The sequence below is a fragment of the Thalassophryne amazonica genome, chromosome 13 (genome assembly GCF_902500255.1).
Source record: "Thalassophryne amazonica chromosome 13, fThaAma1.1, whole genome shotgun sequence".
In the NCBI taxonomy this organism is placed as follows: domain Eukaryota; kingdom Metazoa; phylum Chordata; class Actinopteri; order Batrachoidiformes; family Batrachoididae; genus Thalassophryne; species Thalassophryne amazonica.
In genome coordinates this window covers 84,692,235-84,711,192 of record NC_047115.1, presented here as the reverse complement: position 1 = coordinate 84,711,192, position 18,958 = coordinate 84,692,235, and the positions used below count along the sequence as shown (strand labels likewise).

At 41.6% G+C, this 18,958-nt stretch overlaps 1 protein-coding gene across 1 annotated transcript in view; it reads right to left on the bottom strand.

Annotated features, from left to right (window-relative positions):
* Positions 1–7,068: 7,068 nt before the first annotated feature.
* pdzd8 (PDZ domain containing 8) overlaps positions 7,069–18,958 on the bottom strand; it is a 186,376-nt gene continuing 174,486 nt past the window's right edge. The window contains exons 6-7 of the mRNA XM_034184410.1: positions 11,745–11,907; positions 7,069–9,835 (exon numbers count right to left, since the gene is read on the bottom strand). Coding sequence (XP_034040301.1) covers positions 7,497–9,835; positions 11,745–11,907 — 2,502 coding nt within the window. The 3' untranslated portion in view covers positions 7,069–7,496. The remainder of the gene's footprint in view (positions 9,836–11,744; positions 11,908–18,958) is intronic.

The following is an 18,958-nucleotide window of genomic DNA, read 5'->3' as shown; positions in this document are numbered from 1 at the left end:
ATCCTTCTAACCTATCACAAATGCGCATATTAAACAAATATGTAGGACTGCTTTTTGCATTTACCCAATATCTGTAAAATTAGAAAGGTCTTGTCTCAGAGTGATGCTGAAAAACTAATTCATGCATTTATTTCCTCTAGGCTGGACTATTGTAATTCATTATTATCAGGTTGTCCTAAAAGTTCCCTGAAAAGCCTTCAGTTAATTCAAAATGCTGCAGCTAGAGTACTGACGGGGACTAGAAGGAGAGAGCATATCTCACCCATATTGGCCTCTCTTCATTGGCTTCCTGTTAATTCTAGAATAGAATTTAAAATTCTTCTTCTTACTTATAAGGTTTTGAATAATCAGGTCCCATTTTATCTTAGGGACCTCATAGTACCATATCACCCCAAGAGAGCGCTTCGCTCTCAGACTGCAGGCTTACTTGTAGTTCCTAGGGTTTGTAAGAGTAGAATGGGAGGCAGAGCCTTCAGCTTTCAGGCTCCTCTCCTGTGGAACCAGCTCCCAGTTCAGATCAGGGAGACAGACACCCTCTCTACTTTTAAGATTAGGCTTAAAACTTTCCTTTTTGCTAAAGCTTATAGTTAGGGCTGGATCAGGTGATCCTGAACCATCCCTTAGTTATGCTGCTATAGACTTAGACTGCTGGGGGGTTCCCATGATGCACTGAGTGTTTCTTTCTCTTTTTGCTTTGTATGCACCACTCTGCATTTAATCATTAGTGATTGATCTCTGCTCCCCTCCACAGCATGTCTTTTTCCTGGTTCTCTCCCTCAGCCCCAACCAGTCCCAGCAGAAGACTGCCCCTCCCTGAGCCTGGTTCTGCTGGAGGTTTCTTCCTGTTAAAAGGGAGTTTTTCCTTCCCACTGTCGCCAAGTGCTTGCTCACAGGGGGTCGTTTTGACCGTTGGGGTTTTTACGTAATTATTATATGGCCTTGCCTTACAATATAAAGCGCCTTGGGGCAACTGTTTGTTGTGATTTGGCGCTATATAAATAAAATTGATTGAACTGATTGATTACTGATCAACAATCAAAATGATGAAGAGTGACTTAATGTAAATAAAACTAAAGGCAAGATGTTTGATACAGTTATCAAATACATAGCATCTGGCATCCTCACAGGAATCAACTGTCTTGTACTAGTGACATGACATTGGACACCTATGCCCCTAGATAGGCTGAAGAGCAGCTAAGTTCTGAATCTTTCAGAAAGCAACAAGCTGTTGGACTGGTAGTGACCTACAGTCTGAGCCAGTTTCAGCCATGTCTGCAGTACCTGGAATCCATTTATCATACTCAGGTCTTCAAACAGTAACTTTGGTTTAAGTGTACATTTCTAAATACAGAACTGAGAATATTAAATGTCAGAGACTGTACACCACATTGACAGGGGAAGATTCCATCATTACAAAAGTGATGTTGAGTTTTATGGCAAGATTGAACCCAAAAATGCCAATATGGACCAGACAGGTGTAGGAAAAAGTAAATGGTTTATTTACAAGATGATGAGTTCAAAGCTTCTAAACAGTCCAAACAACTGTTTGTTGTGATTTGGCGCTATATAAATAAAATTGATTGATTGATTGAAAGTATATGGTCAATAACAAAAGTTCAACTCAATACTTTGCAACATAATCTTTGTTGGCAATGACAGAGGTCAAACATTTCCTGTAAGTCTTCACCAGGTTTGCACACACTGTAGCTGGTATTTTGGCCCATTCCTCCATGCAGATCTCCTCTAGAGCAATGATGTTTTGGGGCTGTCGCTGGGCAACATGAACTTTCAACTCCCTCAACAAACTTTCTATGGGGTTGAGGTCTGGAGACTGGCTTGGCCACTCCAGGACCTTGAAATGCTTTTTATGGAGCCACTCCTTTGTTGCCGGAGCGGTGTTTTTGGGATCACTGTCATGCTGGAAGACCCAGCCGCGTTGCATCTTCAATGCTCTCACTGATGGAAGGAGGTTTTGCCATAAAATCTCATGATACATGGCCACGTTCATTCTTGCCTTAACATAGATCAGTCAACCTGTCCCCTTTGCAGAAAAACACCCCCAAAGAATGATGTTTCCACCCCCATGCTTCACAGTAGATATGATGTTCTTGGGATGCAACCCAGCATTCTTCTTCCTCCAAACACAATGAGTTGATTTTTTTTTTTTTTTTTTTTACCAAAAAGTTCTATTTTGGCTTCATCTGACTACATGATATTCTCCCAGTTCTCTTCTGGATCATCCATATTCTCTTTGGCAAACTTCAGACGGGCCTGGACACGTACTCTCTTACGCAGGGGGACACACCTGGCACTGCAGGATTTGAGTCTCTCTCTTTGTAGTGTGTAGCCTTTGTTACTTTGGTCCCAGCTTTCTGCAGGTCATTCATCAGGTCCCTCCGTGTAGTTCTGGGATTTCTGTTCACCGTTCTCACGATCATTTTGACCCCATGGGATGAGATCTTGCGTGAAGCTCCAGATCGAGGGAGATTATCAATGGTCTTGTATGTCTTCCATTTTCTTACAATTGCTCCCACAGTTGATTTATTCACACCAACCTGCTGAACTATTGTAGATTCACTCTTCCCAGCCTGGTGCACATCTACAATGTTCTTCCTGGTGTCCTTCGACAGCTCTTTGGTCTTGGCCATGGTTGAGTTTGGAGTCTGATTGTTTGAGGCTGTGGATAGGTGTCTTTTATACAGATAATGAGTTCCAACAGGTGCTATTAATACAGGTAACAGGTGGAGGACAGAAGAGCTTCTTAAAGAAGTTACAGGTCTGTGAAAACCATAAATCTTGCTTGTTTGTGGGTGACGAAACTTATTCTCCACCATAATTTAACAAATAAATTCTTTAAAAATCTTACAATGTGATTTCCTGGATTTTTTTTTCTCATTTTGTCTTTCACAGTTGAAGTGTACCTATGATAAAAATTACAGACCTCTCTCATCTTTCTAAGTAGAACTTGCACAATCAGGGACTAACACAATACTTTTTTGCCCCATTGTAAATGATAAAAAAAAAAAAAGAAAAGAAATTGAAATTGATAAACTGTTTTTCTAAGCAAGTTTTTTTCCATCTTGTTTTTTGGCTAAAATAAAACACTTCCTCAGTAGACGTGATCTTGTCACGGTCATTCATGCTTTCATCAGCTCCAGAGTTGATTATTGTAATGCACTTTATTCTGGCATTAATCAGTCTTCTCTTGTATGTCTCCAATTGGTGCAGAATGCTGCTGCTCGTCTTTTAACAAACAAGTGAGCATATTAAGCCCGTCTTGTATTCACTCCACTGGCTTCCATTCATTTTAGAATTGATTTTAATGTTTGCTTTTAAAGCTATCTATGGCCTTGCACCTCCTTTTAACTTTGTGCACTTACAGTAGGACATTAGGGTGTCTGGCCAGCTTTAATTAGATGTTCCGAGGTCAAGATATAAACACTGTGGTCATCATGCTTTTGCGGTAGCTGGCCCCAGAGTGTGGAACAAGCTACCTCTCAATTTACGCACTATTCCTGATGTAGCATTTTTTTTAAAATCAAAGTTAAAGACTTATTTATTTAAAGTGGCATTTAAGACCTAGTGGGGAGGAGACATGTTCTGTTTTTATGTGCTGTGTCCCAAAAAAATATGCAACATTTTATCAGCAAAGAAAATGGTAAAAGCATATGTCTAAGAAATACATTTATGGCTGGCTAGAAAGCTGAAAGGTTTTGGACCACGCACTGCTGTGGTCCAAAATGACCATGTGCAGTGAAGCAAGGCGGACTGACTTTAAGGGGGGGACTTCAGTCTGCAACACCGGTTATCAGAGTATGGGCCGAACAGCTCACCTTCACACTTCCCTGTCCTCGGCCAAACCCTCTAACTCTCAATGCAGGATCTGAGACATTCCCATCTGGGAAATATAATCCCTCCAACATGACCTGGGCCTTTATCACAGCAGGACGTGCCTGGAAGACGTCCATCAGGGGATGACCAGGGGACATCCTCAGCAGATGCCCAGACAACCTTAGCTGACTACTTTCAATACGAAGAAGCCGTGGCTCTACTCTGAGTCCCACCCGGATAGTCAAGCTTCTCACCCCTGAGGGTAAACCCAGATACCTGACAAACGAATCTCGTTTCAGCTGCTTGCATCAGTGACCTTGTTCTTTCGGTCATTACCCACCGTTCATGACCACAGCTGATAGGACAGAAAATCAAGTCTCATCTTCTGGCTCAAGTCTTCCTTCACCATAATTGGTCTGGTACAGTGCCCACTGGACTCCGGATCTGATCAACAGATGGGTTGGGGCTATGACAGACCGGTTTATTCATATGCATGTCAACATGTTCAACGGCAGTCGGACACAGTTTATCAAAAAGCAGACTGATGCAAATATTCACCTTGTTTTTAAGTCAGCTGCTTACAATTGAAAATGCATATTGTGTGTGTGGTGAGAAACATTATTAAGACATCCAGATTGAACAGAACCAGACAACGTGATCGTGTTGGACCAACTGCGTGACGTGAAGCCAAAAACACAAACCAAGTCAACTGAATTGAGCTCCTTTATTTCACTTATATACAATAAAGCTTGGATGCATCAGCTGTCTCTAAAAGTGTGTACATCAAACAAAACACCTCTACCTACTGGAGGTGTCTGAGCGAGCTGTGCCACAGGCCGGGCAAGGACAGGGTTCTGAGGGAGGGCACAATGTGACAAAAAGCAGAGTCTCCCGCCCAAAGACGAGAGAGGTAACGATCTCGTGCTCTCAGCTTCTCATTGGTCCCACAAAACCTCAGTTTACATCGACACACAGACTGAAAAACACCAGGAAGCAGATGCAGCTCCACCTCATTACAAAAATATTGCACCAAAATAAAGAGAAAAATAATCTGCAGATACAGTGAGTGACTGCTGCGAAGCAGCCAGTAAACATACTGGTGAATAATCAATACAGACTGTTTTACTTCCATTCACTGTAGTTAGTAGTCATCTGATCCAAACTAAAGTCACAGTGGAGACTAAACAGGGACGGGGGTCTTCACCTGTCTGGCTATGGACGTGATGGCACGAGCACGAAGTCTCTGAAGCTGGTTCTGACCACCAGGCATTCAGACGCAAATCAAATGGAGCAATTCTAGCCAATAAAAACCTCCAACTCAGGATCTCGCTCCATGAGCACCCCGTGGCCGTGGATCGTCAATCAGCAGATCATGTTTGGATTCACGGGATCAAGATGGCTCATAAAAACATTTGAAATATAAACTTTAACATACTATTCTAACAATAACAGAACTTAAAGTTTTCTTTGCAATGTGACTATCAAAATTATTCTAAACACGCTACAAAACATACAACATAACGGCAGATTTAAAGTTTGTTTTCTGATGTGCAGACAGTTCTAGTTAATTCTGGTACTTTTTGAAAATCAACTCAGTACTGAAAAAGTCAGTCAATGAATCATTCATCCACTGTTCATTTTACCCATATTTATCATTTCAGTGCAAAAAATAAAATAAAATAAAATAAAAAAATAGTTGGACATCATGCCAAAGTCGCAGAAATGCTTACAGTAGTGAAACGCACTTGCAGTTTATGAACAGCTCTGGTGGATATTTCTGCGGCATTGTGTTATTTGATAAAACTGTACTGTGCAATAATTGTGCTGTTTAATCAGCATCTTGGTGTCTAACACCAGCGAGGTGAAAGGATTATCTGTGTAACAGATCACAAATCAACGAGAACAGATCAACAAATGTGTGAACAAACTTTGAGAGAAATAACGATTGAACAGAAAAAAAAAAAATCTATATTTTACTTCAATAAATGATGAATGGGAATAAAAAGTGTTGTATTTATATTTTTGTTGAATATAGATTGAACATTTCTTCTTGTTCATGTTGTGAAAATAATTAACGTACAGCAGACTGATTTAGACCAACACACCTGAACACATCACCAGAAAACTTGTTCAGAACACCCACACTTTTATAACACTAAAACACTAAATTTACTAAATTGACAGATTAATTAAAATGATGGAACAGATTTAAAGTATCACCAAGTTGATCTAAATATCAGAATTAACTAAAAATAATGGCAGTAATTTTCCATTCCAGTTGTATATTTTGGAAAATACTTGCATGTAATTTAGTGTGCGAATTGTACAGCTTGAAAGTAAACATAAAAAAAAAAGACAGGATGGTCTTTTAAAGTGGACTAGGACCTTCAGATCTCCTTTGATGCAGTTCTAGGGGACTGGGACCCGAAGCTGATGGTACCTACAGAAAGTTACCAAAGGAGTTTGTGCTGTAAATATTTGACATGGCAACAAAATCACAGGGACGAAGAAAACACAGCATCATCACCGAAACAGAGTCTGGAAGGTTTCAACATCTGATAAATAAACATGTTTACAGCCATTTTTACCGATAGCTCACCATAAGTGTAAAACCAGGACCACAGTAAGGTGGCTCAATATGCATAAAAGACAGACAGAAGAAAAACAAAAAGGAACTTAGCACAGCAGGTTACGTACACAAATACCCACATCAGAATCATCAGTAGTGCCTGACACACACACACACACACACACACACACACACACACACACACACACACACACAAATAACATAACTGCTAAGAGGGGGGGGGGGGGCATTCATTCAGCATTCAAGCAGAGGAAGTAACAACCAGCCCAACATTAAAATTCATAAAAATGTGGAAAAATGAGCAATGAGAGGAGAGATGATAGCGATCAGAACCAGTGTGAATGAGACTGTTCATGATATAATCAAAAACTGGTTAACAAGATGATACAGGGACAACTGACACTTGTTGCTTCTACTTAAGCTGCTCCAAGATAAAAAACAAAACAAAAAAAAAAACAGAAATGCAAACAATTAAAAACCAAACATATTCTTCTGCTAATAACTGCAAAGAGCTGTGTGATAAGGAATAAAGTCAAATATACAATACTGCAATTAAAAAAGTGCACAAAACAAAAGATATGCAGGACTGGCTTCAGACTATAAACGTTCCACTGTGGGAAATGTGTTTTTACCTCACAACAAACATGACAAATAAACGCTTCAAAATTAAGATGAATTAAGGTTTGATTTCACTGGCAAATGCTTAAATTCTTGTATGCAAGCAGTTACAGACAACAGTATCAGAAAGCAAACTGACCTAATGCTTTTGGGGACATTTTGAAGCCTCAGAAACAAATGAAAACCAGAATACATCCATGCAGCACGACCGGGGCAGAGTACAGTGCAGCGTTCAGGCTTCCCTTTAAAAACCAAAAGCACAGAAAAGGCATCATGTTGTGCAAATCAAAACATCAATAACCAGTTTATTACGTGTCCGTAGAGGGAAATTCTTTAAGTTGCCAGTTCTAAAAAGTGGGACTCAAACATGGGACACCAAGAGCCCAGATATTTTAAAATTGCCTGTTATTTTTTTTTAACCCAAATCCTAACTTCCTCGTCTCTCTCTCTTGTAATCTTAGTGAAGTGCCTCCACACAGATCTGTTCCTCAGTAATGTCATCCAGCAACGGCACCTCCACAGGACTGCATGCGTCACTGTCATAGACCTCGCTCCCCATCAGGGACTCCTCCTCCAGACCTTCTCCTTTGGCCTTGAGGCCTTGCTGGTCTGAAGGAGATGTGCTCTCCACTGACTCCAGGTCCTCAATGCCTGCACGGTAGTGGATCATTAGCAGCGTGAGGGCCTGGAGTCTCTCGCCCGACTTGGACAGGGCAGCAGCAATCAGGGCTTTGCGCCGGGCATCTCCTGTCTCCCTCTCCTCCAGCAGAAGAGCGTTATTGTGCTCCAGCTCTTGGTCAATTTCCTGCTGCAGCTTGTCCAGCATCAGCTCTAGTTTCTGAGAACGTTCGTCTGTGGGTAGCCCGCGGTACAAGTCGCGGCCGATCTCCTTGACTGCAATGAACACGCTGTCGTCTAGCCCACTTTCCTTACGTGCAAGCTTACTGCCGCAACTGCTGCCAGTGACTTGTTTTGAGGGGCTTGGACCACTGGTGTAGGTCTCAGTATCACTGCTCTCGTTGTCCGAGGTGTTGGGCGTCTGCTTGGGTGAAGGCTCCGCTGCTCCAGGCAAAGCATCCACCACCTGCTCAACCAGTCGCGTCTTAGGAACTTGCCGGAGGTTAAGCAGGCGGGAGCTTGTGTTGATGATATGTCGTGTTAAGCCAGTTGTGGCCCGGTTTATGGTCGATTTGGCTTCAGGGTCAGCACCACGGCGTTCAGAGGCTGCCACACAGAAAGGACTTTCTGTGAGACACTTGTCCTGACATTTCTTGTGGCAAACATAAGCGCAGATGATACATTGAGATGCTGCTTTGGTCCAAACTTTCTTTTTGCAATATTCACACCAGGTGGGATTCTGGAACTGTGTGTCCTGGAAGTTGTGACGAACCTCCGTCAGCTGCATGGCCCCATAGGCCAAGTCGTCACGTGATGCTTCGGGCATGTGCTCCTTCTCTTTCTCTCTTATGTCCTCATCATGGAGACTTCCTTCTCGCTCCTTTTCTGACAGTACCCCTGGACACTCCAACTCACCATCTGCCAAGTAGCAGAAGTTCAGTGTGACATCACCGTAGCACAGTTTCTCATTGAAGCCCTTGTGGGCACTGAGGTTACGTAGAGCAGTACGGCTGACATTAGCTCTCGGTTCTGGAGGCCTCAGCCTAAAGGTGCTCTGGTACTCTGCTGATGATGTGGCCATAGATTCCAAGGCTACATGTTCTAGCTGGAGGCTAATGTGACCGAGGCATAACAAGTCACCCACCTTAAAGGGATCTCTGCACCACAGGGCCACATTAAGGTACTTATGGTTGCTCTCCACCTCAAACACCACAGAGGCCTTGGACCAGCATGCTGTCCGATTACGGAACATGGTTTCTGGAGACTCCCAGAGAGTATTATCCCCCAGACTGTCTCGTGTGGTGCAGGGGCTCTCTGAGGCCTTGTCCTTTGCCTGATCAGCCTTGGTGCTGGTCACTGTGTAAGATGCTGGCAGCTCATCATCTACTGCCTTTGTCGAGAACTTTGACTCATCCTTTTTGATCTTTTCAGTGCTGGTCTTGTCCTCACTGGCACCAATGACAGGAGATTTTTCTGGAGACTTTTCAGAAGGTGCAACAGTGGAATTTGTGGTCGTTGAAACAGCAGCATTTGCTGTAGAAGAATCCACACCATCTGTAAGACTGGGTTCTGAGGATGTCAGCCTGATTTGAGGTCTTGGTGGCACAGGGGGTCGAGCGGGAGGAGGTGGGGGAGGGACAGTGGGGCGTTGCAGACTTTCAACAGGTTCGTTACTAGTTTTCTGTGGAGAGGGCTTTGGGGACTCTTTCAGCTGGGGCTTCAGGGGTGATTGAAGACCCACCAGGTTTAACTTCCGATTGAGGATTGGTGATATGGTACCAAGAGGCTTTGAGGCCAAGTTGGCCACAGTCCTTTTTGGGCTTTGGTTTACAGATAGCAAGGAATCCTTCTTTGTGTCAGTGGAATTTGTTGTACTGTTGTTAGGGCCACTAGTCTGATTAGGTTTGGAGTCAACATTCAACTCTTCAAACTCTGAGTCCATGTCTTTGCCATCAGATAGGTCAGAAACAGTGGTTATGGGTGCTGGATCTTCTTCATAGCCACCTTGCTGGGAAATAAAACCAGTATCCTCTAGCTGCCCAAAGCCTTCCTGAAAAGGTCCCAGACTTCCCAAAGAGGATGTTTGGTGACGCACCGGTCTCTCATACAATACAACAACCCTTTCTCCAGCCTGCTTCAGCAGTTTGGTCACTTGAACTGAGGATGTCACCTTGACACCTGTCAACAGAGATAAGAGATATTTTTAGGTGACAGTGCAACTAACTGACCCAAATATATATATATATATATATATATATATATATATATATATATATATATATATATATATATATACACACACTCAACAAAAATATAAACGCAACACTTTTGGTTTTGCTCCCATTTTGTATGTGATGAACTCAAAGATCTAAAACTTTTTCCACATGCACAATATCACCATTTCCCTCAAATATTGTTCACAAACCAGTCTAAATCTGTGATAGTGAGCATTTCTCACAGGTGTTCCATATCAAGATGCTGATTAGACACCATGATTAGTGCACAGGTGTGCCTTAGACTGCCCACAATAAAAGGCCACTCTGAAAGGTGCAGTTTTGTTTTATTGGGGGGGGGGTATACCAGTCAGTATCTGGTGTGACCACCATTTGCCTCATGCAGTGCAACACATCTCCTTCACGTAGAGTTGATCAGGTTGTCAATTGTGGCCTGTGGAATGTTGGTCCACTCCTCTTCAATGGCTGTGCGAAGTTGCTGGATATTGGCAGGAACTGGTACACGCTGTCGTATACACCGGTCCAGAGCATCCCAAACATGCTCAATGGGTGACATGTCCGGTGAGTATGCAGGCCATGCAAGAACTGGGACATTTTCAGCTTCCAAGAATTGTGTACAGATCCTTGCAACATGGGGCTGTGCATTATCCTGCTGCAACATGAGGTGATGTTCTTGGATGTATGGCACAACAATGGGCCTCAGGATCTCATCACGGTATCTCTGTGCATTCAAAATGCCATCAATAAAATGCACCTGTGTTCTTCATCCATAACAGACGCCTGCCCATACCATAACCCCACCGCCACCATGGGCCACTCGATCCACAACATTGACATCAGAAAACCGCTCACCCACACGACGCCACACACGCTGTCTGCCATCTGCCCTGGACAGTGTGAACCGGGATTCATCCATGAAGAGAACACCTCTCCAACGTGCCAAACGCCAGCGAATGTGAGCATTTGCCCACTCAAGTCGGTTACGACGACGAACTGGAGTCAGGTCGAGACCCCGATGAGGACGACGAGCATGCAGAGCTTCCCTGAGACAGTTTCTGACAGTTTGTGCAGAAATTCTTTGGTTATGCAAACCAATTGTTTCAGCAGCTGTCTGAGTGGCTGGTCTCAGACGATCTTGGAGGTGAACATGCTGGATGTGGAGGTCCTGGGCTGGTGTGGTTACACGTGGTCTGCGGTTGTGAGGCTGGTTGGATGTACTGCCAAATTCTCTGAAACGCCTTTGGAGACGGCTTATGGTAGAGAAATGAACATTCAGTACACGAGCAACAGCTCTGGTTGACATTCCTGCTGTCAGCATGCCAACTGCACGCTCCCTCAAATCTTGCGACATCTGTGGCATTGTGCTGTGTGATAAAACTGCACCTTTCAGAGTGGCCTTTTATTGTGGACAGTCTAAGGCACACCTGTGCACTAATCATGGTGTCTAATCAGCATCTTGGTATGGAACACCTGTGAGGTGGGATGGATTATCTCAGCAAAGGAGAAGTGCTTACTATCAAAGATTTAGACTGGTTTGTGAACAATATTTGAGGGAAATGGTGATACTGTGTATGTGGAAAAAGTTTTAGATCTTTGAGTTCATCTCATACAAAATGGGAGCAAAACCAAAAGTGTTGCGTTTATATTTTTGTTGAGTGTGTATATATATATATATATATATATATATATATATATATATGAGTGTGTGTGTGTGTATATCATCTAAAACTTTGTGGAACACTTCTGTGAACCACAATTAAGGCCTGAAATTACATAATTGTTGGGAGACATTCAGTAACAGCACAAAGACAATATTACTGTCTTGATAATGGGTGCAGTGACATATTTCAGACCTCCAATGGCAATGAGGCGATCACCCCTCTGCAGGTCTGCCAAAGCTGCAGGGAAGTTTGGATTAACGGTCTCAATGCTGACATGAACTGCGTCTCCTTCACTAGTAGGTATTTGTCTGACCGTCATCCCCACGCTGCCACATGGCCCCTTGATAATCTCTGTCTGGAACACACAGGTAACAAGTGAAAATTAGATGACTTGACTGAATCATTACACATTATTTTACCTTCAATAGTTTATATAGTTTAGTTCCTTCAGAGGTTTTGGTGCTGCTACAGTCAGTAAAAGGAGAATCATCGCCATGATTGCACAACAATAAATACAGAGTATGGTGTAAAAACTCCAGCCAGCTGGACGCTGACCACAGGAGACAGAGGCCTTAGAGTTGAAAACTGTCCTATGTTGTTCAAGAATTCTTTAAGGAAAATAAATAAATAAATCTGCATTTGAGACAAGACAGAGGCTTTGGTCATCTCAAGAAAATTCAAGACATTTTCATGGCATATGGAATATTAAAACAATTTGTGTGATAACATTACATTATGAATTACAGTAAAACTCGCCAAACCATCATCATATAAACCAGATATTTGCACTCACAAAAGCAAAAGTCTCAATGCTTTTGTATGATTTCCCATACAAAAGCACCATATAGAGTGGATTTTTGCTCACATCGGGCAGTCACTGATAGCCCAAACTATACCTTTTTGAAATCTTTATGATCAGACAAATGAGGTATATTTTTCAATTTTTATTTTGAAAAATCATTGCTATGGTTGACATATTGAAAATTCATGATGGCCAACTATCCAATTTTATTACCTGAAACCATCAAATATGGCCATCGGATATTATGAAGACTTTGCGTCTATCCATCAGTCTGTGCTCAGCATAAGTCCAGTCCTCTTACTGCCAAGGTCTTTAAAGTCACAGGGAACATTCTTGGGACACAGAATGAGGCTAACCTTGACCTATTTTAAAGAGGTTAAAAAGTCATATTCTGTTTCATTCTGTTCCATTTTTTGTTTGGGCACCCCTGATAATTTTCATGATTTTCCTTTATAAGTCACTGGTTGTCTGGAACAGAAATTTCAGTTAAATATATCATATAGCAGACGAACACACTGATGTTTGAGAAATGAAGTTTCTAGTATTTACAGAAAGCGTGCAATAATTATTTAAGCAAAATTGCAGATTTTGTGCAGATGCATAAATTTGGGCACCCTTGTCATTTTATTGATTTGAATACATTTAGCACTAATTATTGGAACACAAAATTGGTTTGGTAAGCTCACTGACCCTTGACCTCCTTACACAGGTGATTCCAATCATGTGAAAGGGTATTTAAGGTGGCCATTTGCAAATGTTTCTCCTCTTTGCATCTCTTCTAACATGGGAGCCTCTAAACAACTCTCAAATGACCTGAAAACAAAAATTGTTCAACAGCATGGTTTAGGGGAAGCATATAAAAAGCTATCTCAGAGATTTCAGCTGTCAGTTTCCACTGTGAGGAAATGGAAGACCACAGGCACAGTACTAGTTAAGGCCCGAAGCGGCAGGTCAAGAAAAATCTCAGACAAGCTGAAGCGAAGGATGGTGAGAACAGTCATAGTCAACCCATAGACCTGCTCCAAAGACCTACAACATGATCTTGCTGCAGATAAGATAAAACTTTGTCCGTAAAACGGAAAACTGACTTACATAAACGTACATAAAGATAGTGTCTCTATGCATCGTTCAACTATATAGCACACTTTGCACAAACAGATGCAGTATGATGCTGTAATGCAGAAGAAGCCTTTCTGTGTACATGCCACAAACAGAGTCGCTTGAGGTATGCTAAACCGCATTTGGACAAGCCAGCTTCATTTTGGAATAAGGTGCTGATGAACCTAAAATTGAGTTATTTGGACATAACAAGGGGCGGTATGCATGGCTGAAAAAGAACACAGCAGTCCAAGAAAAACGCTTGCTACCTCCAGTAAAATTTGGAAGTGGTTCCATCATGCTGTGGGGCTGTATGGCTAGTGCAGGTACTGGGAATCTTGTTAAACTTGAGGGTCAAATGAATTCAGTCAATATCAGCAGATTCTTGAGAACAATGTTCAAGAATCAGTGACAAAGTTGAAGTTACACCAGGGCTGGATCGTTCAACAAGACAACAGCCCTAAACACTGCTCAAAATCTACTAAGACATTCATACAGAGGAACAAGTACAATGTTCTAGAATGGCCATCTCAGACCCCAGACCGGAATATTATCAAAAATCTGTGGTGTGATTTTAAGCGGGCTGTCCATGCTCAGAAACCAACAAACCTGAGATGTTTTGTAAAGAAGAATGGTCAAAAATACCTTCAACCAAAATCCAGACTCTCATTGGAAGCCATAGGAAGCATTTAGAGGCTGTTATTTCTGCAAATGGAGGATCTACTAAATATTGATGTATTTTTTTCTGTTGGGGTGCCCACATTTATGCACCTGCCTAATTTTGTTTAAAGAATTAATGAACACTTTCTGTAAATCCTATAAACTTAATTTCAGTTGTCAAATATGACTGTGTTTGTCTGCTACAACCCCTGGCAAAAATTATGGAATCACCAGCCTCGGAGATGTTCATTCAGTTGTTTAATTTTGTAGAAAAAAAGCTGATCACAGACATGACACAAAACTAAAGTCATTTCAAATGGCAACTTTCTGGCTTTAAGAAACACTATAAGAAATCAGGAAAAAAAAAAACTGTGGCAGTCAGTAACGGTTACTTTTTTAGACCAAGCAGAGGGAAAAAATATGGACTCACTCAATTCTGAGGAAAAAATTAAGGAATCACCCTGTAAATTTTCATCCCCAAAACTAACACCTGCATCAAATCAGATCTGCTCGTTAGTCTGCATCTAAAAAGGAGTGATCACACCTTGGAGAGCTGTTGCACCAAGTGGACTGACATGAATCATGGCTCCAACACGAGAGATGTCAATTGAAACAAAGGAGAGGATTATCAAACTCTTAAAAGAGGGTAAATCATCAGGCAATGTTGCAAAAGATGTTGGTTGTTCACAGTCAGCTGTGTCTAAACTCTGGACCAAATACAAACAACATAGAAAGGTTATTAAAGGCAAACATACTGGTAGACCAAGGAAGACATCAAAGCATCAAGACAGAAAACTTAATATGTCTCAAAAATCGAAAATGCACAACAAAACAAATGAGGAACGAATGGGAGGAAACTGCAGTCAACGTCTGTGACCGAACTGTAAGAAACCGCCTAAAGGAAATGGGATTTACATACAGAAAAGCTAAACAAAAGCCATCATTAACACCTAAACAGAAAAAACAAGATTACAATGGACTAAGGAAAAGCAATCGTGGACTGTGGATGACTGGATGAAAGTCATATTCAGTGATGAATCTCAAATCTGCATTGGGCAAGGTGATGATGCTGGAACTTTTGTTTGGTGCCGTTCCAATGAGATTATGAAGATGACTGCCTGAAGAGAACATGTAAATTTCCACAGTCATTGATGATATGGGGCTGAATGTCAGGTAAAGGCACTGGGGAGATGGCTGTCATTACATCATCAATAAATGCCCAAGTTTACGTTGATATTTTGGACACTTTTCTTATCCCATCAATTGAAAGGATGTCTGGGGCTGATGAAATCATTTTTCAAGATGATAATGCATCTTGTCATAGAGCAAAAACTGTGAAAACATTCCTTGCAAAAAGACACATAGGGTCAATGTCATGGCCTGCAAATAGTCCGGATCTTAATCCAACTGAAAATCTTTGGTGGAAGTTGAAGAAAATGGTCCATGACAAGGCTCCAACCTGCAAAGCTGATCTGGCAACAGCAATCAGAGAAAGTTGGAGCCAGATTGATGAAGAGTACTGTTTGTCACTCATTAAGTCCATGCCTCAGAGACTGCAAGCTGTTATAAAAGCCAGAGGTGGTGCAACAAAATACTAGTGATGTGTTGGAGCGTTCTTTTGTTTTTCATGATTCCATAATTTTTTCCTCAATTGAATGATTCCGTATTTTTTTCCCTCTGCTTGGTCTAAAAAAGTAACCGTTACTGACTGCCACAATTTTTTTTCCTGATTTCTTACAGTGTTTCTTAAAGCCAGAAAGTTGCCATTCGAAATGACTTTAGTTTTGTGTCATGTCTATGATCTGCTTTTTTTCTACAAAATTAAACAACTGAATGAACATCCTCCGAGGCCGGTGATTCCATAATTTTTGCCAGGGGTTGTATATGATATATTTAAGTGAAACTGCTGATCCAAACAACCAATGATTTATAAAGGAAAATCATGGAAATCATCAGGGGTGCCCAAACTTTTACATACAACTGTAGGTTCCACTGATTCAAAGCTAACTTCCGCTCGTCAAAAGCTCATGTATGCACACACGCACACCATCCTGCAGACACCATTAAAACATAAATATTGTTTATGATTGACTGACTGATTTACAGAGGGGCTTTATTGAACATGTGCAAGTTGTATATAAGACTATAGGATCTTAAAAATTAATGTAAATAACAATAAATGTGTAATTAATTTTATATTAGTGGGTGCTCCGATTGATTGGCCACCGATCATTATCGGTCAATTTCTGTGAAAAAGCATGTGATTAGCATTTGCTGATCAATGCGTTTCATTGCTAAACACAAAACCTGATTGCCTGTAGTTCATACTTTGCAGCCTGTGGAGGCTCTGTGACCCAAGCAGTTGGTGGCGGTAATTAGCGATGGGATCGATCCGATCCCGGATCAGTATCGGGTTCCCACCAATGTAATTCACGTAAAGAAAAATGCAGAGCCAACCTGCGACATTTTCCGATACCAGAGAAGAGCCACTGTGAATCCTTTCAACTGCTGTTGTTTACTCTCTGCTTGTTTGCTGCTGAGCAGGAGGAGGAGAGAGGGAGGTTTTCTGAAGCCGAGCTGTTTGAGAGAGCTCTCTTCAGCAGTGTTCTAGCTGTGGTTAGCGGTAAATTTCTGCCTGGCTCTCAGGTTCAAATTGTCTGTTCATTAAGTATGGATTTTCTGAAAAAATTAACTGAATTGTTGCTGAAAATGTGTGCTAAAAAGTTAGCCACTTCATTGTCCCGAGACTGACAAACGCTATTAAACACCAGCTCAGTGTGCAGCTAAGGAGGAGAAGGTGAACAGAGATTCTGTTCGTGGAAATGGAAAAAGTCTCCATTAAAATCCTGAGCATCAGCATCACTGATGATACATTTATTTTACAGTAGAAAGGCTTCGTGTTTCCAAAAAGTTTGAAGTTTGCACAGCACGAAAACAGCAAGAGAGAAAGAGAGACAGAGGGAGAGAGAAAGCGAGGGACAGACAGGCAGAGAGAGGGAGACAGACAGGCAGAGATAGCGACAGAGAGGGAAAGAGACAGAGGACTTAATTTTTCATTTTTACTCTGTAACACTTGCTTTGACAACATACACTTATCAATACCTCCTACATCAATAAAGCTCCATTGAAACTGAAAACTGAGAAGAAGAGAGAGGCAGAGAGTACTGTCTTTTCTCTTTAAGTCTATAAAAATAAGGCTATAAAAGTCTATATAAAAAAAATCAAAGTACCTAATTCTTTCACCAAAACATCAAATATAGACTTTCATCTTCAATGCACCTTCTGGCAAATTGTAGCTTAACTTTCAGGTCTCCTTTTTAAGAAAATCCTCATATAAAATCAACAATAACAGCAAAATGACTCAATAAAACTAATTTAATGAGACATTTAATGAACAAACACTTGTTGGAGTATGGTGAGTTTTCGAGGCTCACAGTAGAGAATGAAGACAGCCGGAGCAGCTACACTCAGACAGCAGCTAATGCAGCCCAAGCTTAGCAACACCCGTCGGTATGAGCGTAACAGTCAGAAGGTTAAGCAAATAAATCTAAAAATGATTGAATTCATTGGGTTAGAAGACCAGCCTTTCTCAGGGATGGAAGACACCGGGTTCCACCAACTGCTCTCTCATTGTGAACCCCCTACGTGCTACCGGGATGCAAAGAAAGAAAGGTAAACACTTTTTTTTGTTGTTGTTGTTTGTTGTTTTTGACAATGCACAACAGATGCACAAAATGGTAAGCCCTGCTCTCAGGTGTTTTTAATTTAGTAACTTGTGATAGTTTGTTTGAATGCGATCTGCATTTGACTTCATTCTGAGTCATGCAATGTTGTGAGATATATTGCCTTTTATTAATTTGGCTTTCCACACATTCTGAGAGCCTTATTGTTTTCAATCAGTTAAAGATTGTGTTACGGAAAGCAGGTCAATTTAGGTGTTTTTCAGTTGTCCTGATATTACAGTTTGTCTTTACATGCTGTTTTTGATCAGTTTGAGCATGTATCCCTACACTCAAGGCTTGTGTGACTGTTCCTGCGACTTCTGACTACCATAGAAAAATAAAAATTTCAACGTTACTGATAACTTAACAAGACAACGGAGAAGGCCCGAAAAAATGCCACCAAAAAGAAAATCATACTCTGCAGATTGTAAGTTACGACTGGTGAAATATGCATCTGAAAACGGTAGCCGTCACAATATTATCATCTGAACTTTTCATGTTAAGTTAACATACCTGTATGTCCATGGGACTTATAGTCCAGTGCAACTTATTTATGGTTTATTTTTCTTTATAATGATAAAGTGGCTGGTGCGACTTATACTCCGGTGCGACTTATTTATGGTTTATTTTTCTTTATAATGGATAAAGTTCCCGCTAGTTCCCCCCTGGCAGATCCCGGGCAGTCGGGAAAGCAGGCTGACTGGGTGACTGTGAGGAGGAAGCGTAGCCCTAAACAGAAGCCGCGTGTACACGTCAACCCGTTCACATCTCTAACCGTTTTTCCCCACTCGGCGACACACTCGCCGAGGATCAAACTCTGGTTATTGGCGACTCTGTTTTAAGAAATGTGAAGTTAGCGACACCAGCAACCATTGTCAATTGTCTTCCGGGGGCCAGAGCAGGTGACATCGAAGGACATTTGAAATTGCTGGCTAAGGCTAAGCGTAAATTTGGTAAGATTGTAATTCACGTCGGCAGTAATGACACTCGGTTACGCCAATCGGAAGTCACTAAAATTAACATTAAATCGGTGTGTAACTTTGCAAAAACAATGTCGGACTCTGTAGTTTTCTCTGGGCCCCTCCCCAATCAGACCGGGAGTGACATGTTTAGCCCCATGTTCT